Genomic DNA, 24,824 nt, shown 5'->3' with positions numbered 1-24,824 from the left:
TGCCATGGAATTATTTATTCCTTTTTATTAAAATAAACTTTGTATTTATTTTTGTGACTGTTTTTACTGTTTTACTGTTTTAAATCGTTTTATAATTTTAGAATAAGTAAGCTGTCCAGAGTCACTGGTTTGAGTCAGGTGGCTGTAGAAATGGAATAAATATAGTTTTTTAAAAAACCCAAGATATAATTTTTCCTATTAAATGATATTAAGGCTCACAATGAACAAAGGCTAGTGACAAAAGTAAAAAATAACAAAAAAAGCTTCTTCCAACATGTTAAAAGCAAGAAAAAAGTCAAGGAAACAATTGGCCCATTGCTGGGAGAAAGTGGCAAGAAGATGACAAGCAACAGGGAGAAACCAGATCTACTTAACTCATTTTTTGCATCTATCTTTACACAAAAGGAAAAAACAATCCGACCTATCAAAAACAGCACCACAAAAAACAGATTAGAAACACAAGTTAAAATAGGGAAGAAAATGGTAAGTGAACACCTGTCTACCCTAGACGAGTTCAAATCACCAGGACCGGATGGATTACACCCCAAGGTTCTGAAGGAACTGGCAGACGTGATCTCAGAACCGCTGAACTATATCTTTCAAAGATCCTGGAGCACAGGGGAGCTGCCAGAGGACTGGAAAAGAGCTGATGTAGTTCCCATCTTCAAAAAAGGGAAAAAAACAGATCCAGGAAACTACAGACCTATCAGCCTGACCTCAATATTGGGGAAGATTCTGGAAAAGATAATCAAGCAACAAATCACCGAACACCTAGAAGCAAACAAAGTAATAACCAAAAGCCAACATGGGTTTGTCAAAAACAGATCATGCCAGACTAATCTTACTGCATTCTTTGACAAAATGACAAAATTAGTAGACCAGAGGAATGCTGTCGATATAATTTACTTGAACGTCAGTAAAGCATTTGATAAAGTAGACCATAACCTACTACTAGATAAAGTAGAAAAATGTGGGTTAGACAGCACCACCACCAGATGGATTCGTAACTGGCTGACCAGCTTTACTCAACGTGTAGTCCTCAACGGAACTACATCCACATGGAGGGAAGTATGCAGTGGAGTACCCCAAGGCTCTGTTTTAGGCCCAGTACTCTTCAACATCTTCATCAATGACTTGGATGAGGGGATAGATGGGGAACTCATCAAATTTGCAGATGACACCAAGCTAGCAGGAATAGCCAACACTCCAGAAAATAGGCTCAAGTTACAGAAAGATCTTGATAGACTTGAACATTGGGCGCTATCTAACAAAATGAAATTCAACAGTGAAAAAAGTAAGGTTCTACATTTAGGCAAAAAAACCAAAATGCACAGGTACCGGATATGTGATACCTTGCTCAATAGTAGTACCTGTGAGAGGGATCTTGGCGTCCTAGTGGATAACCATTTAGATATGAGCCAGCAGTGTGCAGCAGCTGCTAAAAAAGCCAACACGGTTCTGGGCTGCATAAACAGAGGGATAGAATCAAGATCACGTGAAATGTTAGTGCCACTTTATAATGCCTTGGTAAGGCCACACTTGGAATATTGCATCCAGTTTTGGTCTCCACGATGTAAAAAAGATGTTGAGACTCTAGAAAGAGTGCAGAGAAGAGCAACAAAGATGATTAGGGGACTGGAGGCTAAAACATATGAAGAACGGTTGCAGGAACTGGGTATGTCTAGTTTAATAAAAAGAAGGACTACGGGAGACATGAAGTGGTGTTTCAATATCTCAGGGGTTGCCACAAAGAAGAGGGAGTTGGGCTGTTCTCCAAAGCACCTGAGGGTAGAACAAGAAGCAACGGGTGGAAACTGATCTAGGAAAGAAGCAACTTAGAACTAAGGAGAAATTTCCTGACAGTTAGAACAATTAATAAGTGGAATGACTTGCCTGCAGAAGTTGTGAATGCTCCAACACTGGAAATTTTTAAGAAAATGTTGGATAACCATCTGACTGAGATGGTGTAGGGTTTCCTGCCTGGGCAGGGAGTTGGACTAGAAGGCCTCCAAGGTCCCTTCCAATTCTGTTGTTATATCAAATCAAGGATAGCTGCTACTCCTATTGAATTCTTTCCTGCTTTAAGGAGAAAATTAGGAAATTCTAGAAGGGCTTGGAAAAATGGTCTCTTTACAGATGCTGTAATAAAGTCCATCATTACTATTTTCTTTTCAAAAGGATCTGTAAATTGTATTTAGAGAGCAGCTTCTACATGTCCTAGATTGGGTGGACAGTACCAGACACCAACAGTATTTTAAACCAAATGATCTCTATGGTATTATCAAGTTATATTAAAGACGAGGGTGTCAAACTATTTTCTTAAGCACTAAAAGGCAAGATAGGAAACAATGGTTAGAAACTAACCAAGGAGAGAAGCAACCTAGAACTAAGGAGAAATTTCTAAGAGCAATTAACCAATGGAATAGCTTGCTTTCAGAAGTTGTAAGTGCTCTTACTGAAAGCTTTCAAAAAGACTGGACAACCAATTGTCTGAAATTATATAAGGTCTCCTACTTGAGCAGGACTAGAAGACCTCCGAGGTCCCTTCCAACTCTTTATATTTTATGTTCTAAGTTTATTGTTTTGGATCTTTTAGATAGTGTAGATATTTTGGTATATACAGTGTTTTTCTCTCTTGATTGTGTTGATTTCTTTTCAGCATTTAAAAAAAGTATTGTTTTTTTAAATAATCGATTTAAAATGTTTGGGAGAGGTTTATTTTGAATTTATTTTTCATTGGGGTGGGGGAAACATTGCGCTTTTCCCCATGAGCTATGGCTTTTCAATGTTTCAAGCTATACTACAGTTGATAAATATGAGATCTGAAATGTGCTTCTTTATGGCTTGTAAAAGAATCTGGTTCTCAGCAAGGTTCACAATTGTTCTCGCTTTCCCTTAAGTACATTGCTTTAATATCCTTGGGTCTTTGAATGAGAAAAATATGGCTACTGCTATTATGCCCCTGCACCACAGCTTCTATAGATATCTGCCCCCATGGATCAATATGAATCAGTTAAGTTGTCTTACTCAGGAAGTTGAGTGCTTCTTAAGAGCATGTAATCTCCATGTAATCCTTCCGGAAGTGCTACAACATCTGGATACTTATTCTATAAAAAATAAAAGATAAATGGTATATTTTATACAATGGTCAAATATAAATCAGATACTACAAAAACCGCATCTTTTATAAGACATGCAGCTAATTAGTTTATTTTATTTATTTGTTTATTTATTTTTCGTATTTGTATACCGCCCTATCTCCCTAAGGACTCAGGGCGGTTCACAGCCAGATAAAAATATACATATAAATACAACATAAAACATCCATTAAAAAACTTATTACAAATGGCCGAATAATTAAAAATGACAATATAAATAATAAAATCCCCATTAAAACCAATTCGAATTTAAAATCTAGTCCAGTCCTGCGCAAATAAATAGATGTGTCTTAAGCTCGCGGCGAAAGGTTCGAAGGTCAGGAAGTTGGCGGAGTCCTGGGGGAAGCTCGTTCCAGAGGGTGGGGGCCGCCACAGAGAAGGCCCTTCCCCTGGGTGTCGCCAGCCGGCACTGCCTGACTGACGGCACCCCGAGGAGTCCCTCCCTGTGAGAGCGCACGGGTCGGTGACAGGTATTCGGTAGCAGCAGGCGTCCCATAAGTAACCCGGCCCTATGCCATGGAGCGCTTTGAAGATAGTTACCAAAACCTTGAAGCGCACCCGGAAGGCCACAGGTAGCCAGTGCAGTCTGCGCAGGAGAGGTGTCACATGGGAGCCACGAGGGGCTCCCTCTATCACCCGCGCAGCCGCATTCTGAACTAACTGGAGCCTCCGGGTGCTCCTCAAGGGGAGCCCCATGTAGAGAGCATTGCAGTAATCCAGACGAGACGTCACGAGAGCGTGAGTGACCGTGCATAGGGCATCTCGGTCTAGAAAGGGGCGCAACTGGCGAACCAGGCAGACCTGGTAAAAAGCTCTCCTGGAGATGGCTGCCAAGTGATCTTCAAAGGACAGCTGTTCATCCAGGAGACGTCCAAGTTGTACACCCTCTCCATCGGGGCCAATGACTCGCCCCCAACAGTCAGCCGCGGCTGCAGCTGACTGTACTGGGATGCCGGCATCCACAGCCACTCTGTCTTGGAGGGATTGAGCTTGAGCCTGTTTCTCCCCATCCAGACCCGTACGGCTTCCAGACACCGGGACAGCACTTCGATAGCTTCGTTGGGGTGGCCCTGTGTGGAAAAGTACAGCTGGGTGTCATCAGCGTACAGCTGGTACCTCACACCGAAGCCACTGATGATCTCACCCAGCGGCTTCATATAGATGTTGAACAGGAGGGGCGAGAGAATCGACCCTTGCGGCACCCCACAAGTGAGGCGCCTCGGGGCCGACCTCTGCCCCCCTGTCAACACCGTCTGCGACCGGTCGGAGAGATAGGAGGAGAACCACCGATAAACGGTGCCTCCCACCCCCAATCCCTCCAACCGGTGCAGCAGGATACCATGGTCGATGGTATCAAAAGCCCCTGAGAGGTCTAATAGGACCAAGGCAGAGGAATAACCCCTATCCCTGGCCCTCCAGAGATCATCAACCAACGCGACCAAAGCCGTCTCAGTGCTGTATCCGGGCCGGAAGCCAGACTGGAACGAGTCTAGATAGACAGTTTCATCCAGGTACCGGGGTAATTGACATGCCACCACACTCTCTACAACCTTCGCCGCTTATGTACAATAGAGCTAATTGACTCTTGATGACCACATAGATAAATCTCCACGTTCTAGTTAACATTCTAATAAAATTAATAGGATATGAGTGATAGATGGCCAACTATAATGACTCAGTCTGTTATTTTAGATGTATGAACGTTTTGCTTCTTTCAAGAAAAACAAGTATGAAATAAATGTGTGATTTGAATAAAAAAATTTCTAGTGAATGTTCTATTTTATAACAGAAGTACAGGAAGAAAGAGGGGCATGATAGCTCAATTAAAGGTGAAAGCTGACAGCCCAGGTTCAAGACCCGAGCACTGCACAACAGGCTGAACTCCTGTTCCTACCTAGTTGCTGCCCACCTAGCAGTTCAAAAGCATGCTCATGCAACTAGATAAATAGGTACCATTTCGATGGGAAGGCAACAGCATTCTGTGTGCCTTTGGTGCATAGTCTTGCTGGCCATAGGACCATGGAAAATGTCTTATGACAGCACTGGCTCCCTCAGCCAAGAAATGGAAATGATCACCATGCCCAGGAGTCAGACATGACTGGACAGGGAAAGTTTTATTTTTTACAGGAAGAAAGCTTGGGGGCTGCTCTGAGAACTCAAATAGGGTAACTCAAACAGTCATACTAGTGAAAATAAAGAGGTTCCTATTGGGTATCCCAAAAACTGAAATTAGATCATAATTCTTATAATCTTGCTATGAAGAGATAAGATAGCCATAAATCAATATTAAACAATGTATGAGGTAGTGGTATACAAGACACTTCGACAGCTATTTAATATTCAAAACCTTCAATCAACAAGTCAACACAATCTTAAACAGTTAATATCTAAAGGCTAGACAATAAAGAAATTGTCAGTGACAATATCTTAACAAGCTTGGTACCTCCAGGATCAGAATGAACCCAAAACATTAGATATTATAGGGAACAGTGTCTTTTGATCACTTCTAGGAGGTGAGGGAAGTTAGAAGGTACTGCTTTTCAGTCAATACTTGGTTTTAACACACTGTGATACATTCATTTATTTCATTGTCTCCTGTTTATGCTGGGGTTTTATGATGTACTGATTTTAAGATTATACCATAGATATTTTAATTTTTAATTATCCTGCATATGCTATAGATTGCCAAGAATCGTGGGCTTGCAACAAAGTACAAGTTTAAGGAATGGATGGATGGATAATAACACGAAGGAAATGGCATGCAGCATGGCAGCTGATGTATTAAAATAATTGCAAGGGGAAAAAGACAACCGGATAGGAACATCAGAGAAAAAAGGAAGCTGGCAATGGAACTGATAAGTTTTTATGTTTAATGGAGCATAGACAGAATTCCCCTTAAAAGGATAGCAGTGAAATAAATAATAAAAAAGAGATTAAATCCACTGCAATGCCTTTGATCAAGGCAAGAGCCTTTAAGAAGAATAAAAACTATGAGCCTTCCAGACATGTAGAAGACTGGACATTTAAAAGACACGCTCCCATGTTAAAATGCCCACATATGCATGACATATGTGGGCATGTTTAGGAACAGGAACCGCTTCGCTTGGAAAAGAGAAGAAAATGAAAGGTGAGGGTCTGGGAAGAACAAGGAGTACACATTTCTGGATAAAGGAGGAAAGGAAGACAGGAAGAAGAATTATTTGTTCTGGCAGTCGCAGTCTGCCCTCCTGGCATAAGATGCTACTCAAGGAGGAAAGAGAATCCCAAGCAAAACAAGGAGGCAAATCCATTTCTCTCTCATTTTTATAGGGGAGAGAGGCAAAGAATTGTTAGGATATCTATCCCATGTGTCCGATTTGGCTCAAATCTTTTTCCACTTTGTTTCCGCTGAGGAAACAAATGTCTTAATTTTGGTAGGATTTTCCAGGCTCCATCTTTTGTTTACCAAAATGTTTCCAAGAAGGCCAGTAGATCATAGCAAGCCAACTGTCAGATCTCTTATGATTTTACAAAGTTCCCATGATGATCAGCAATTTGAATGAGAAGACATAGAAGGGATAATTTGCATAACTTTTGGGTAGTCAAAGTACCTTGCATGGAAAGCTCAGTGTTGGATCAGTTTAATGTTTGACTCCCCAACTCCTGCAGGAATTTGGGTACACACAAGAGGGCTATCAGGCATCCACTTTTCTGCCAGACAAAGTTCCTTTTTACAAGCCACACTAACTTATTTATTTATTTATTTATTTATTAAATTTTTATACCGCCCTTCTCCCAAGGGACTCAGGGCGGTGTACAGCCAAAAGATAAAAAACATAAAAAATATATACAATTAAAACAACAATTTAAGACCGAGCATATTAGAAAAATGGCCAATTAAAAGATTTAAAATTTAAAATTACAAACCCTAAAATAATAAAACCCCGGTTAAAAGATTTTAAAATATTTAAAAATATTAAGCCAGTCCCGCTTGAATAAATAAATGCGTTTTCAGCTCACGGCGAAAGGTCCGAAGATCAGGCAATTGACGCAATCCAGGGGGAAGTTTGTTCCAGAGCGTAGGAGCTCCCACAGAGAAGGCCCTACCCCTGGGGGCCGCCAGCCGACATTGTTTGGCAGACGGCACCCTGAGAAGACCCTCTCTGTGTGAGCGTACGGGTCGGTGGGAGGCATGAGGTAACAGCAGGCGGTCCCGTAAGTACCCGGGCCCTAAGCCATGGAGCGCTTTGAAGGTGGTAACCAAAATCTTAAAGCGCACCCGAAAGACCACAGGAAGCCAGTGCAAGCCGCGTAGGATCGGTGTTACATGGGAGCAGCGAGTTGCTCCCACTATTATCCGCGCAGCTGCATTCTGGACTAGCTGCAGCCTCCGGGTGCACTTCAAGGGCAGCCCCATGTAGAGAGCATTGCAATAATCCAAACGGGAAGTGACAAGAGCGTGAGTGACCGTGCATAAGGCATCCCGGTCAAGGAAGGGGCGCAATTGGCGAACCAAGCGTACTTGGTGAAAAGCCCTTCTGGAGACGGCCGCCAAATGATCGTCAAACGACAGCCGCCCATCGAGGAGGACGCCCAAGTTGCGCACCCTTTCCATTGGGGCCAATAACTCGCCCCTGACAGCCAGCTGCGGCTGCAGCTGGCTGTACCGGGGTGCTGGCATCCACAGCCACTCCGTCTTGGAGGGATTGAGCTTGAGTCTGTTTCTCCCCATCCAGACCTGTACGGCTTCCAGACACCGGGACAGCACTTCGACAGCTTTGTTGGGGTGGTCTGGGGTGGAAAAGTACAGCTCGTATCATCAGCGTACAGATGGTAAGTCACCCCGAAACCACCGATGACCTCACCCAACGGCTTCATATAGATGTTGAACAGGAGAGGCGAGAGAATCGACCCCTGCGGCACCCCACAAGTGAGGCGCCTCGCAGTCGATCTCTGCCCTCCTGTCAACACCGTCTGCGACCGGTCGGAGAGATAGGAGGAGAACCACGGATAAACGGTGCCTCCCACTCCCAACCCCTCCAACCGGTGCAGCAAGATACCATGGTCGATGGTATCGAAAGCCGCTGAGAGATCTAATAGGACCAGGGCAGAGGATCAACCCCTATCCCTGGCCCTCCAGAGGTCATCCACCAACGCGACCAAAGCTGTCTCTGTACTATGACCGGGCCGGAAGCAGGACTGGAACGGGTCTAGATAGACAGCTTCATCCAGGTACTGGGGAAGCTGCCATGCAACCACACTCTCTACAACCTTCGCCACAAAGCGAAGGTTGGAGACTGGACGGTAATTCCCCAAAATAGCTGGATCCAGGGAAGGCTTCTTGAGGAGGGGTCTCACCACCGCCTCTTTCAAGGCGGTGGGGAAAACCCCTTCCACCAAAGAAGCATTTATAATTCCCTGGAGCCAGCCTCGTGTCACCTCCTGAGTAGCCAGTACTAACCAGGAGGGACACGGGTCCAGTAAATATGTGGTTGCATGTAACCTCCCCAGCAACCTGTCCACATCCTTGAGAGCCACAGAATCAAACTCATCCCAAATAACCTCAACAAGACGAGGCTCCGACATCCCGTTTGGATCATCGCAATTTTGGTCCAGACTATCCCGAAGCTGAACGATTTTATCCTATAGATAACCGTTAAACTCCTCGGCACGTCCCTGTAAGGGGTCATCCCGTCCCTCCTGATGAAGGAGGGAACGGACCACCCGAAACAGGGCGGCCGGGCGGTTATCTGCTGATGCAATGAGGGTGGAAACGTAAGAACGTTTTGCCTCCCTCATTGCCACTAGATAGGTCCTGGTAAAAGACCTCACTAGTGTCCGATCAGCCTCGGAATGGCTAGACCTCCAGGTGCTCTCTAGGCGTCTTCTCCAGCGTTTCATCTCCCTCAGCTCCTCAGAGAACCAAGGAGCCAAGTGAGATCTACGCCGGATCAGAGGCTGCAAAGGCACGACACGGTCCAAAGCCTCAGCCGCGGCCCGTTCTCAGGCCGCGACTAGTTCTTCAGTCGTGCCGTGGGCAAGATCCTCAGGGAACGGCCCAAGCTCCGTCCGGAACCTCTCAGGGTCCATCAGGCGCCTGGGACGGAACCAACGCATTGGCTCCGTCTCCCTGCGATGGTGGGCGGCGGTCCGAAAGTCTAGGCGAAGGAGAAAATGATCTGACCATGACACCGGTTCTATCACTAAATCTCCTACTTCCAGATCATTAAACCACTGTCCAGAGATAAAAATCAAGTCTAGTGTGCCTCCCCCAGTGTGTGTGGGGCCATCAGTTACTTGAATCAGGTCCAAGGCCGTCATGGAAGCCTGGAACTCCTGGATCACCGTTGATGACAAGCCGGCCGATGGCAGGTTGAAATCACCCATGACTAAAAGTCTGGGAATCTCAACTGCCACCCCGGCAAGCACCTCTAGTAGCTCAGGCAGGGCTGTAGTCACGCAGCAAGGAGCCAGGTACGCGATCAACAAGCCCATCTGATTCCTATGGCCCCACTTCACAAGAAGGGATTCACAACCAGCTATCTGAGGCACAGTGGACTCCCTTGGCTCTAGGCTTTCTTTAATCACAACCGCCACCCCCCCACCCCTACCTTGGGCCCTTGGCTGATGGAATGCACGGAAACCTGGAGGGCACAGTTCAACCAGGGGTACACCCCCCTCTGTGCCCAGCCAGGTCTCCGTAATGCCCATAAAGTCCGCGGCCTCCCTCTGAATAAGGTCACAAATCAAGGGAGCCTTATTAGCCACGGACCAGGCGTTGCATAACATCAGTCGAAGACCCAAGCTCTGAGGATCCTGACCATCCGGGGAACGAGTAAGGATTGAGGGGCCGGAGCACATGATCGCTTTTAGACATCGATCACGTGCTCCCAATGAACGATACGGCCCCTTGCCTCCGCCATATCTGCCTCTCCCACTTACCGTACAGATGGAATAACACTCTACGCTCGGAACACCCCCCTCCCCCCCTGTCTTGATGAATAAAATTGCTATTTTATATATATGAGTGGGTCCTTAGTATAAAGAGCATTTCCCCTTATTTCTTGATCAGAGCACTGAGGCTGCATAAGCACTGTCAATTAATTAGGGCTTAATTAGCAATTAGGGCTTAGTTAAGACAAAGTGAATCCTATTGCAGAAGACAATAAAAGATGAGTAGTGATTATATCCAAAGGATACAAATGATTCATTTACAGTAGGGGTGTCAAACTGATGGCCTGGTGGCCAGATGCATCACATGCAAGCCACGCCCACCCCAGCTCTGCAAAGGCCAAAAATATTGCGATATGTCATGTGACATGATTGAGTTTGACACCCGTGATTTACAGTGTGTATAATATAAATTTAACTATAGCTGTATGATTGTGTAATCTGATGGATTCTGTTAATCTTTTTCAATAAGGCTCAGTTTTTTTTCAATTACAGATTGTTAGTCCTGGCTCTGCTGATTTGAATTACTAGGCTTACTTATCTCTACGATACTCCTTTAAAGGATACTGATTTCATACAGTAAACACCAGGAGAATAGGCAGAAAGGAAGATATGAACAAGAAAATGATCACAATGTTAACTCCTGACTGAATATGTGCAGCAAGGAGTACAGGCCTTTGACATAGAATAATTATATATTATATGAATAATGCCATTTATAATTACAGTGGGCTGGATGAATATTTTCACTTAATTTAGAGTTCAGGTTAAATGGGAGAGTATTTTGAGCTCGATTTAAAAACAGAACCATGAACCCTCTAATAGACCTTAAAATACGTTGCCTAACTTGAGTATCAAAGTATTAAAAAGTCAACTTTTTTTTTGTAAAGTAAGGAAATTCAATCAGCTTGTGTGATTACAACAAAGTAGCAATTAAAGAGAAGGCAACAGATTCTTCTGCTCTTAAGTTGGGTTAAAAAATAGCATGTTACAGACACCATATTTATTCTTGGTGTAGTTGAGGAAATGGAAAGTATGTTTAACTAGGCCAACATGTTATATCATTTGAAAATTCATTATTTTTCCAGAACCTGTAGAAAGCTAAGAGTTTAAATAGATGTTCCTCAGATTTTAGAAACATTGCCATGTCTGGAATTGGTTTTTGCCAAGCCTCACATAAGCAGTGACCCATGATACATGCCAAAACTAGCTTGCTGGGAGCAAATATACATCCATTTTGGTTTCTTCTTGTCATCCAAAACATTTTTTCTTGCTTACGTCTTTTTTTTTCTTTGTGCAGTTTATATAATGTAAATTATGTTTTGGAACATAGATAATGAGCTAATGAAATACTAATTGCATAGCCCAGAGTTTTAAATCTTTTCTTTAATTTCCAGATGTATGATATATTTGCAACTTGTAGACTACAACTTGCAAACAGTTCAGAATAAATCAGTGCAACAAAGGTTAATATCATAACAGTCAGGTGCCAAAAATAAGCAAGATAATTCAGAGGGGCAGTGATATTAGGAAGTTTGCAACCTTATTAATCTCATACAGGTCAAAGAAGAACACTGAAAAGCTTATGGTTCCAACTACTTTTTTTTTTTAATTTGCATTTATATCCCGCCCTTCTCTGAAGACTCAGGGCGGCTTACACTATGTCAAGCAATAGTCTTCATCCATTTGTATATTATATACAAAGTCAACTTATTGCCCCCAACAATCTGGGTCCTCATTTTACCTACTTTATAAAGGATGGAAGGCTGAGTCAACCTTGGGCCTGGTGGGACTTGAACCTGCAGTAATTGCTAGCAGCTGCTGTTAATAACGGACTACATTAGTCTGTTGAGCCACCAGAGGCCCCTAATCTACTAACTAACCTACTAATCTTCTAACCGTATTCCACTTATATTCAATTTTATACAGTGTAAAAGGAAACTGCCCATTGAAAGTCCAGATAGCAGTCCAGATAACTGGTATGGGTAATAAAGCTGAGCCCCCAAGTTCAGTTCTGTTTGTCTCTTCACAATTGAATACAGGCTAAGATCCATTTTATCCCATTATTCCCAGTAGGCTTACTTTCCTCAAATTCTCTACTGGGTCCGGTAGCAAGTTTGCTTGGTTCATGTATTTCTCAAGCATAGAAAAATAACTAATCGATCCGCAAGAGCTCTCTCTAAGTGGGGATAAGTGATAAATGCCTACAATGACCACTCTAAAAAGGTGAGAAGCCTAATGGACACCTCAAGTAATGCTCACTTACTCTAACTATTGGGGTTGTCATGCGTTATTTGCAGTGCAAATTCTAATTATCCTCATAATTAGAAACACATTTCTTAGCTTTCTGGACTTGAATTCTCATGTCTTAGGAATTATGAGTGTTGACGTTTAATATATCTGGAAGCCACGGGTTTGAGCCCCTGCGTTACAGATTAGAAGCAAAGCAGAGATGTTTGATATTTGACTACATAAACTCTATACCACAATTTTCTGTTTCACATGTCCCGACAAATGGAGCTACTGAATCAGCAACAGAGAGGAAAGAAATAGCAGAACTGAAATATCTCTGTGTTTTGTTGCTGGAAAAAGTGATGGGCAAAGTCTTAAACCTCAAAGGCTTTTAAATGAAAGTCAGCTGAAGAAAGAATGTAAATTAAAAAATACGGATGTCGTAGCTGGTGTGCAATTAGCATAGTCAGCAATTTCACATAAAATAGACTCAGATATTATTTACTATACAGCATATGGAAAATATTAATGCAGAATCTCTACCACCACCTTCAGCACTGTTACAGGCTAGAAAAAGAAATAGATTGAGCCTCTTTAGTGGCAATGAAGAGAAGGCCTTCTGAAACACAGTGTGTTGAGTTCCTTTTCCTTAGTTTTGAAACTTAGTGTTAGTCATAGGTTAGCTTAACAGCCTATAGGAGTGATGTCCACAGGAAGGGTCAGAAAAGCCAAAATAGCATCTATCACCAAAGCCCTGTCTTTTAATGTGCATCGTATACTATGTCACACATAAAAATGGGTAAGACTTCAACTATGCAGTTACAACTGTCAACTTGGCTTTTGTGTTATCCCTGTGTAGGCAGATGCCTCTGGCCTCATAGAGAGGAAGATGTCTCTAGCCTACAAACTAACGTCAGGCAGTGCCAGGACTTTCTCAACCATTTCAATAACAATTTGTAATAGAAAAGATGTGAGCCTTATTGGAAGATATAATATAATATAATATAATATAATATAATATAATATAATATAATATAATATAATATAATATAATATAATATAATATAATATAATATAATATAATATAATATAATATAATATAATATAATATAATATAATATAATAGATCTATAGGTTGTCGGATTTACGACTGTAACTGAGCTGGAATTGCGGTTGTAAGATATGTCAGTTATTAAGCGAGTTATTATATAACATAACATATTATATTATATAATTGAGTTGAGTTGAGCCGAGCCACCAGGGGCCTCTGGTGGCTCAACAGACTAAGACAGTCTGTTATTAACACAGCTGCTTGCAATTACTGCAAGTTCAAGTCCCACCAGACCTAAGGTTGACTCAGCCTTCCATCCTTTATAAGGTAGGTAAAATAAGGACCCAGATTATTGGGGGCAATAAATTGACTTTGTATATAATATACAACTGGATGAAGACTATTACTTAACACAGTGTAAGCCACCCTGAGTCTTCAGAGAAGGGCGGGATATAAATGCAAATAAAAAAAAACATAACATAATAACAGAGTTGGAAGGGACCTTGGAGGCCTTCTAGTCCAACCCCCTGCCGGGGCAGGAAACCCTACACCATTTCAGACAAATGGCTATCCAACATTTTCTTAAAAATTTCCAGTGTTGGTGCATTCACAACTTCTGCAGGCAAGTTGTTCTACTTATTGATTGTTCTAACTGTCAGGAAATTTCAGAAATATGACTGATTCAATTTTAAGACATTTTTTTGTGGCAGTCATTAAGAGAATTACCATGGTCATTAAATGAATCCACATCATTAAGCAAAAATTGCAATTGTTAAGTGAATCCAGAAATCATAAGTAAATGGAGATTTCCAACCGAAAATGTCATAAATCATGTTCATGTGACTGCAGGATGCAACAAATGGCCGTTAGTGCAGGCCAGGTGCCAAACACCTAAAATGCAACCATATGACTAGAGGGAGGATGGGGGCAGCCATTGGAACTTTTCGAATCCAGGTTCCTTTTTTGGGTCCAAGATAATGTCGAATGGTCACTATGTGACCAGTTATCAGTCAAGGTCTATCTATCAATATCTTCTTTTTCTCATTCATAAATTAGTTAAAACTAATTTTGTCAATAAACAAAAATATATTTGGTTTTACAGGATTGCAAAGAAAAATGCAACATTGAGCCAAATAGGCTAGTATAGACATTAAAATAAGCAACCAGATGCAAACCACCAACTGGGGTGCAATCTAAAAAACACACACATCCAGTTTTGCTTCAGGAAAGAGCTGTGGTGTAAAGTTGAGTAGATTTAGAGTTTAGTAATTATTTTTTACATACAGTTATACCTGTCAATATTTTCACTTAATGTTGTTTATTTCAAAGATAAGCATATGAATTAAAATCTACATATCTAGCATCATTTCCGTACAATTAACACATTTTATAATATTCCAGTACTGATTCAATACATACTTGGTGGCTGCTAATTACTCAGACTATAGGATACAAAACATTCATACATGTACTTTCAGACACTTGTATCTTGAGCATAATCTGATATAATTATAAATTGTTATAAATTATAAATTCATTTTGCCAGAAAGAACCGAAATATGCCTTGGAGAACCTTTACAATGCTGGTAGAATTTTTCTTATTATTAAAGAAATGGTGGATTCAGAGGCACTATTTGGTTAAAATTTGTTTGAAGTATCTAACTGCAGATGAATGTCACTGCACTTTTGAATATCACATGTAAGAAAATACAATCACATCATCTTTAAAATGTTTCAGTAAAGTAATTATTTCAGAACTCGCTTTCTTGTTAGAACCTGCCTTCATGTAAACAGATATCTTTTGAAAAGCCATACTAACACTAAAGGTGTTGTAAGAAAACAATGAGAGTTAGAATGGAGCCAGTTCTCAGGAACGCAATCCACTTCCTTTTTCTTCCAAAGATGACTCTGATAAGATTGTTTCCTTACTGCTATTTTATAAGACTATATAAATCACTTCCAACTCCTCCTACCCTCATTTAAAATATCCAGGTTTCAGACCAAGAGAAATAAGATAGAGATGAAAACAAGTAGAGTGCATTCATTTTGAAAGCAGTTATGACTGAAGGCAAAAAGGAAACACCCTGTTTTGACATCAAAAGTTTTGAACTTCTTTCTTTTTTCTCCATGCATTTGAATCATCTGCATTCAGACAGAAAATAGCACAGTTCAGTTTCTTTTCAGGAGTAAATCAATCCATATGTTTTTTGTCTATTTCACATGAACAAAGGAACACTGTTTGGAAGTTTAAACTAATGCCTGTAAAATTACATGTCCACCTGTCCTGCCTAAATTAGTAAGATGAAATATATCAATTTCATTGATGAAATACAATCAAGACATGATTCATAGCAAGCTGAAATACATATTACCCTTTCCAGAATAAACAGATGCCTTACTACTTCAGAAAACATACTAATTTTGAAATGTAAAATGTATTATTTTCATATAACATTGTTTAAACTTATGGACACAATGCTATAATATAATTCTTGAAGCTCAAACAGCATAGTATTATATACCTCAGAGAAGCATTTTCTTTCAATTGTTTTCTCAAACTATATTATATACTGAAGAACTGTACTAGGAAGTAAAACCTAAAGGTGAATTAAAACCAATGCTAACCTGAAGAACATGCTGCTAAAAATACATTACAGGATAATAAACCCAAGAATTGGGCTAGATTTATCTTCCATTCTGTAGGGAAATAAGAGCAATGCAATGATGCGTGGATCTACAGCTGTGGGTCATTTTATCAAATTAGCATAGGAATGTGGATCTAATACAAAAAGACTTTATATCAGTCAGAAATTTCTGCTCTCTTGCAAAGATGATCATCATTAGTCTGATCAAGGCAACAAATTACTAGTTTTTACTAAGAGGTCAGCAATTTTACCCTTGAGTTAAAAATATATGGGTCTCTGTGTTTTATTATGCTGCAGTCTTTCAAAATGTTCTAAAATATATTTTATCTCTGTCTTTATTTGCTTCCATTGTTGTGATTCCTTCCATAAGTATATATTCTATATCTTCTGTATTAAAGGCAGATGCAAAGAATTCGTAACTTCTTTAATGCTCCTTTTCATTCTTTTGTCTTCTAAATGCCAACTTTCGGGCCTTTTTCCTGTTTCAAGTATATCTAAATAAGAGCTTATTGTACCTTTTTGTATTATTTTGTCATACATTTCTTAACAATGGTCACCAGTTAGGATTATGTGTAAATTGGCAGGTCTCTGGTTGGTTTCAAGACTAGCTATTGTAAGGCATATTCATTTAGGATATTAATCTGTTTTTCTCCATGACTTAAATGAATCTTAGATTCATTAAAATTAATGTTGTTAATTTGGCTGTTATTTATGTTAAATAAGGAAAGGCAGAGTCCAGTTTGGGGGTGGGTGGGTGAGTAATTGAGCAATGAGGCTCCTGGAAATTTGTTGGTGAACACAGATAATTTTTCTTTATGACTTAAATGAATCTGAGATTCTTTCACTAAAATTAATGTTGTTAATTCTGTTGCTATTAATATTAAGTAAGGAATGGGCAGAGTCCAATTAGGGTGAAGAATGAGTAACTGAGAAATAATGTTCCAGGAAATTAGTTGGTGAACATAGAGAAAAATTGGCACAAACAGAAGTGGTTTTGCAGAAGAAGAAAAAATCAATGGAAGTATCTATACAAAATATTACATATATACTAAATAACCCATTTAAGAATAGAAGAATAGGCAGCAAGGGAAAAAACTGTTTTGGTTAAGTAAAATCAGGATCAACAAAGAAAACATTAAAAGAACACAGCAAAAAACAAGTTACAAATGTAAACAAAACTAAAAAGTATAATTTTCCAATTTAAATTCAGAGGAACCATGTGTGATTTGTGGGGTTCCTGGTTCTCTCTGAGTTTGGTTACTTTCTTGCAGACATTTATTTATCCAACTAGATAACATCATCAGTGTTAGAACGGAAAGGAAACATCTGCAAGAAAACAATCAAGCTCAGAGAGAACCAAGGAGTCCACAGTTCGACCCTGAGCTACAAATTTTTTTTTCAAATGTGTGATTTCTATGTGTTAGTAGATGCAAGTAAAATATGGCAATGCAGCCTTTTTCCTTAGTTGTTTTTTTTTCAGCCAATCAGCTCCAGAATACCATAAAATTCATACAGAATCTCTAGTGAGATTTATATGAGTTCATAATGGACATTCATATGTGTAGTAGTGACATTTTAATTCACTAATGTATCTTGTCTTATCTACTACATAAACAGCTTCTAAAAAAATATCTAATAATCCTTTATATATGTAGGTGCTTTCTGTTATCTTCAGGAGCAGAGGTGGTATTCAGCCAGTTTGGACGAACCGGTAGCAGCAATTTTAACTGGTTCACTGAATCGGTAAATATCACCTCTGGCTGGGGCCTCCCGTCCCCCCACCCAATATATGTTGCCTTCACCACGTGGCACAGCTAAACGCCTTGCCAGTCACCTCCGTGCCTCGCCTGCCTCTACTTCTTGAACACGCTGAAAAAGAGCTTGTCAGTCCAGTCACTGCCCTGTTCTTTGCGCAGCAGGCAATGGTGTGCGATGGCTCAGCCCTGGCTTGCCTTCCCTGGCAGCCAGCCATGGGAGGAAGATAAGATGCGGGCAGCATGCAGGAAGAGGCCTTTGACAGATTCTGAGTTTAGCCACCTCAGACCCTGGGCAGAAAATAGGTAGAAAGGCTGCAATAGCTGTAAGTTCAATTTTTTTCCTACTGGGTTCTGTGGGCATGGCTTGGTGGGCATGTGACTGAGTGCGTGTGGCCACTCACAGCAAGGTTCTGCCCCCACCAAGCCACGCCCACCAAGCCACGCCCACAGAACCAGTAGTGGAAAAATTTGAATCCCACCACTGTTCAGGAATATTTGTATTTGGGTACTATAGAATACTAGAATAGAATAGAATAGAATAGAATAGAATAGAATAGAATAGAATAGAATAGAATAGAATAGAATAGAATACTTAATCTTCAAGAATAAATTTGGGAGGACAGAAAAAAAACCCATGATACCAAATATGAACTTCCATTAATGGAAACTGTTTCCATTGAAAAAGTCTTCTTTCCTCATCCCAAAATCTCTTCAAGATAGTCCAATACTCTTGTGCACATTGAAGTGTACAAAAAAATGGCAAGTGTGGTATGATCTCAGAGTCTACTGTAAGAATTATAAGGCTTTCTAAATTGATAAATGCAGAAAACACAGCAATGCCAGAAAATGATTCACGGGAAAACTGTACAAAGTTCATAAAATAATACTTTAAGCATAAGGCGACCTCACGGAATGCCAGTAACAGACAGGATACTTCACCACAACTAGAAGCCCAGGAACAATAAGAACAGTACAATTATGTGGCTTAAGGGTAAATATATGTATAAGAAGAATAGAAATTATAAGAGAGGGAACAGACTAATTTTCATTGTAATTAAACTGGTTCCAGGTTCCTTCAATCTTGCCCACATTTTGTGGAAGAGGATTTCTACATTAATCACATACACATATAAACACATTCAATCCCACAAGTTCTTCTTTCAGTAGTATCATTTCACCACATTGGATTTGAGATAAAATTATAGCTGGCTCCAGATAATTTGTTAGTTTTAGGAAAAGTAAACCATTTCTATTGTCCTTCCAAAGAAATGTATAATGGGTGGAACAGCATCTACTGTGAAGATATAAGGAACACTTGGATCAATTTATGTATTTATTTATATATAAAATTTAGCAACCACCCATCTCACTCACCAAGCAACTCACAAAACAACCCACTCCCAGTGTGTTACGGGAGAGGATATTTTTTATTACACATCAACACAGACAATTCATGCAGATTTCTCAGGCTCATTGGCTATTTAGCGCTTGGTAAAGTGGGTTCATGACTCTGCTACAGTAAAAATGGCTTGGAAATATTTAAAATATAGTTGAAAGCCAAACACAGGGTCTGGAGCATAAAAACAGACAGAACTAGATTGTATAAAACTTGCGCTTAATTTGGATGAGAAACAAGGGAGGCGCCTAGGTGAAAATGACCCATGCTTCAGATTACAAGAGATGTAGGATTTCATTTTCTGGGGTCAAAAAACAACAACAGAAAATACACTTTTGCTGACACAACCTAAGAATGAATGTTACATATGGCAAAATAGTATCCTTTTTATGTGTGTCTTTGGATCTTTAAGCAGGGTTGGATCTGATCAGTATTTTGTGTGGAAGACCACTAGGAAATCCCAAACTGGTATATTAAAAAATATTTTTTTAAAAAAAAGCCAGATTCACTTAACAACTATGTTACTAACTTAACAACTGTAGGGATTCACTTAACAACTGTGCTAAGAAAGGTTGCCAAATGGGGCAAAATTTACTTAACAAATGTCTCGCTTAGCAACAAAAATTTTGGGCTCAATTGTGGTTGTAAGTCAAGGACTGTATCTATCATAAATTGTATTTATGATAACGTGTATCATAAATGTCTATGTAAACAGTTTCGGGCAGTTTTGGTGACCACCTTTAAAGCGCTCCATGGCATTGGGCCGGGTTATTTACGGGACCGCCTACTGCGACCGAATACCTCCCACCGTCCCGTGCGCTCTCACAGAGAGGGTCTCCTCAGGGTGCCGTCAGCGAGGCAATGTCGTCTGGCGCCCAGGAAGGGCCTTCTCTGTGGGGCTCCCACCCTCTGGAACGATCTACCCCGGACTTCGTCAGCTTTGGACCTTGGACCTTCCGCTGGCTCAAAACATACTTATTTAATTGTGCAGGACTGAGCTAGATTTTAAATTTTGGGTTTTAAATTGGGTTTTATTTCTATTTTTAATTGGACGGGCTTTAGAATAAGTTTTTTAAATGTTTTATATTGTATTTATATTCTATTTATCTGTTTTTAGTGCCTGTAAACCGCCCTGAGTCCCTTGGGAGATAGGGCGGTATATAAATATGATTAAATAAATAAATAAATAAATAAATAAATTTTACTTGGGAGAAAAGGTAGTGCTTAAAGTTTGATGAAAATGGTTTATGTCCTATTAGCTTTATATTTAATAATGCTATTAATGTTCTCCTTCAAATAGTATATTAAATAGTATTGAAATAAAAATTACTAACAGTTAAGAATATTTTGTAGTGAATATTTTGGTCTGGTACATTAACTTCCTTTCATTCCCAAAGGACTGATACACAGCAGTTTTTAAAAGCCATCTGGAATTTTACTTTTATCCACAAAAATATTTTCCAACTTAAAGTACAACTGTGATCGTATGTTGCCTGGTAATGCTGTATGAGATAACATGTTTTCTTTCCTTAAAAAATAATTGAACACCAATTGATGGAACACATCTAGATCAATTTTTGAGATATTTAATATTTCTAATTTTTAATTGCTTTTAGTACTTTTTTTACTTTTTATTGCATTGTAAGCCACCTACAGTTGTGACTCCAGCCCCCAAACCTGACCCCATGCCCGGAAGTGACTTGGAACCAGGCCTGCTGCCAGAAAGTGACTTCGACAGTGAGGGGGAAGGGCCATCAGGACTTACCTCGGGAGCACTGGCTTCCCTGGCTCAGCTCCAAGAGCCAGAAGCAGGCCAGGTGAAAGGGATAATGAGGCCTCCTTCCCCTGACTCTTTCCAGCCCCAGGCCACGCCTGCAGACCCAGCTGACGGCAATCAGGCTTTGTTTCGTAGGCAGGAGAGGAGGGAACAACAGAAGCAAGGGTGGGGCAGGCCTAGGAAGTGCTGAGTCATGGAGCCACACCCCACAGGATATAAAAGGCAGCCAGAGCTGCTGTGTCTCTTTGTAACAGGCAAATCCACGGATTGACTAGAGCTGAAGTTTGTGACTCACCAGCTTCGTGGAAGATAACGAGGGCTCTTGGCAGACACTGTCTCTTTTGTCGCCAGAGCTGATAGTGCCGGCTAATTAAGCCATCATTCGGACGGAGGCGGAGGAGGACAGAACATACAGTCACTGTATTGGTGATATGGGTGGCATAGAAATGAAATTATATAAATAAATACATTGCTAATCCATGCACAATATGCCATATGCTAAATAAACAAATAAATAAAAATATTGGAAGTAAAGTAAAGAATTGTTCAAGAGAGAGGGAAATTATTGTCTTCCTTTAAAATACAGATGGGAGAAAAAAGACCAGCCACAAAGCTTTGAATGCAAACTTTTCTTCTGCAGTTACAATGAATTTTCAACCCACATCCATTTTTTCTAAGATAAACTCATGGGAGTCCCTGCATGAATCATATCAAATCCCCATCAACATGACTGGAAAGAGTGAAAGTTAGGATGCTAATTCAGGTAGCTGAACTGTATGACTAGCTGGCAAAAACATAAAGATATGCCTAGAATTAATTCGATACCAACGATACAGAAAATAGGTACTTTTGCATGCGAAACAATATATATGTTGGGGTGATGCAAGTTATAACCAACACTTCTGGTGCGGAATGGGACAACTAGAAAGAGTGCAGAGAAGAGCAACAAAGATGATTAGGGGACTGGAGGCTAAAACATATGAAGAACGGTTGCAGGAACTGGGTATGTCTAGTTTAATAAAAAGAAGGACTAGGGGAGACATGATAGCTGTGTTCCAATATCTCAGGGGCTGCCACAAAGAAGAGGGATTCGGGCTGTTCTCCAAAGCACCTGAGGGTAGAACAAGAAGCAATGGGTGGAAACTGATCAAAGAAAGAAGCAACTTAGAACTAAGGAGAAATTTCCTGACAGTTAGAACAATTAATAAATGGAACGACTTGCCTGCAGAAGTTGTGAATGTTCCAACACTGGAAATTTTTAAGAAAATGTTGGATAACCATCTGACTGAGATGGTGTAGGATTTCCTGCCTGGGCAGGGGGTTGGACTAGAAGGCCTCCAAGGTCCCTTCCAACTCTGATGTTATGTTATGTTATGTTAACTCGCCATAGGCAACTTGCTGCGGGACAACTCACCACAGGACAATTTAACAATTCAATATAATTCTATATAATTATTTATAAATATTTTTTTAAATTTTTGTCATTCACATTTCATTTTGTCCCTCTATTCCACCATTTCTTTGACATTAGTGTAACCCTTGGCAGTGAGTTGTCCTGCAGAGAGCTAGCCATGGCAAGTCATCCCATGGCAAGTTGGCTGTGGCGAGTTATCATAGACCCCTTCTAGTGCATGTGGCTGCGAACCGCTTATATGCATTTAGGGTGGGAAACATACCACATCTGAAGAGGGTGTGGATAGAATATCCGAAAGCTCACTAGTTTAAAAAGCTTGTTCAGTTATGAGTGTTCATAAAAGATTTTGCACATATTGGACTCTTCAAGATTTCTTTTTATTTAAAGAACTTTACACTGCATAAAGAGAGTTGTTGAATCGTTCAGAACTGTTCTCATGTTGATGAGAAACAGTTTTCAAACTCTGTCCCATAATCTTTTGATCTCATACGTGATATATGTGCATCAAGTAGCAAGTTTACTTTGCCACAGTAGGAAAAACTGTCACAATTGGAATGTAAACTTAATCCCCTCTTTTTAAACAAGAGATTTCATTTTGATACTATCTTCAGTTTTTAAAAGTCATTCCATCTCAAGATGGTGCCGAGAGTAACTGGATATACCTCAGAACTAGTGAAAAACTGAACAAAAATTCTCTTGATTCAGTTAAGCTACTGTACATGTAAACTGAGTAACTGCAAAACCAGTCAGGCTGACATATTAATCCATGAAGAAATATAAGGTTAAATGTTAACTGTGTATTTCTTTTTAGAGAAAAAAAAACCCACAAAATTTTGATCGAGATGTTTTTTTTAGTTCATGAATCATTATTTATGTTTTGATCCTATGACATACTAAGCAATACAGAGTGAAAGATTACAAGGCTCAGAAATCTCACACAACTGTTAGTTCAGGATGATAAAAAATTTATAGGTGGCTACTATAAAAATTCATTCTCTCTCTGTCTCTCCCTCCCCTTCCCCCTCTATGTTTAGCACCATAATAGTCACCCAACACATCCATACACATAGTTTCTGACTAGGTAGTCACCACCACCAAGCACCATATATACACACAAAGGTATGCTAGGGAAGAACTGTGGGATGAAGGAATGGTAGAAGAAGATATCATTATTGGAGTCATGCTCTTGTTCTGTCTCTTCCACTGCTTACAGACAGAAGGAACAGGACACAATACATTCACTCACAACTTGCTAGTGAAGTGTTTCCATGATACAGGTAGTCCTCAAGGTATGACCCTAAGGGAGCCTGCCCATTAGGGTCATAAATCAAAACTGTTGAAAAATGAACCAGACTCATTTTTATGACATTTTTTAAAAACTGTGCTCATTAGGCGAATCAACTGGGACATTAAAGGAATGAAGATTGGCTATTTGCTTCCATTCGTTAAACCAGTGGTCACCAACTGGTGGTCCGGTGGACCACTAGTGGTCCGTGAGAAAATTTTGGTGGTCCGCATCAAAATTATGTGCATTTTTTATATTGCACTAAATCAGAGGTCCTCAAACTACAGCCTCTGGGCCGGATACATGCAATGAATGCTTGTGTTAATGCAGAGAGTCTTCTTCTTCGGGGTCTTTTTGTGAGGGTTGGAGGGAGCAGAAATTCCAAATTGGGGGTCTGCTTCAGCCTCCTGGTGCAGGGGCTTTGAGCGAAGGTTGGAGGGAAGCACCACTGGTGGCAAAGAGCCAGAGGGCCTTTGTTCCAGTGGGACTGCATCATGGCCTGGAACTGGCTGACCATTTCAGCCCGCTGAGCCTCCAGGCGCCGGTACCTGGCCTTGCACTCTTGCAGGTCTTCCCTCTGCTTGGAAAGCCTATGCTCGTAATCCTGAGTGAGGTGCTTCTGCTGAGCTTCCTTCTCAGTCAGATCCACTTTGAACTGAGCCAGCTGTTTTGCCAACTCTTTCTCGTGGTGGCTGCTTAGCTCCAACAACTGCTTCCTGCTGGGGCCCTAAGGAGCTTCGGCGGGGAGGAGAGGAGTGGCTGGGAGGGGAGGGGCAAGTAGAGGTTGGCGAGGCATCCCTCGATGTGAGTGACATTGAGTGGCCATGCCCACCCAGTCATATCACCACTTAGCCACGCCTACCCAGCTGGTAATTAGGCAGATCGTATTAGTGGTCCGTGGGATTTAAAATTATGAATTTAGTGGTCCCTGAGATCCGAAAGATTGGGGACTCCTGTGTTAAACAATCTCCGGCATCATTAAATGAAACAACAGGCTGGAAAATTTGCAGGGCTCCTTGGATGGAGGCTCTGGAAGGAACATTGCTTGTCCACCAATCAGCTATTCTGTTAAGGACAGATAACCTTCCACCCCTGGACTGTAGCGCAAATGCCCAGATTTAAATTGGGGGTTTGTGGGAGATTAATTTGCAGTGCTGCCTCTGGAGGCAATCACTTCCA

The 24,824-nt window shown here is 40.7% G+C and overlaps 1 protein-coding gene across 2 annotated transcripts in view; it reads right to left on the bottom strand.

The window, feature by feature from the left end:
* The window catches only part of CENPP (centromere protein P), a 167,533-nt gene that overhangs the window by 3,533 nt on the left and 139,176 nt on the right, over nt 1-24,824 (bottom strand). For both annotated transcript variants that reach the window (XM_058171335.1, XM_058171336.1), the window contains exon 8: nt 3,028-3,107. In XM_058171335.1, coding sequence (XP_058027318.1) covers nt 3,028-3,107 — 80 coding nt within the window. The remainder of the gene's footprint in view (nt 1-3,027; nt 3,108-24,824) is intronic.

Source organism: Ahaetulla prasina, chromosome 2 (assembly GCF_028640845.1).
Source record: "Ahaetulla prasina isolate Xishuangbanna chromosome 2, ASM2864084v1, whole genome shotgun sequence".
Taxonomy (NCBI): Eukaryota; Metazoa; Chordata; class Lepidosauria; order Squamata; family Colubridae; genus Ahaetulla; species Ahaetulla prasina.
The sequence above is the reverse complement of the archived record's forward strand: the minus strand, read 5'-3'. Positions and strand labels throughout refer to the sequence as shown.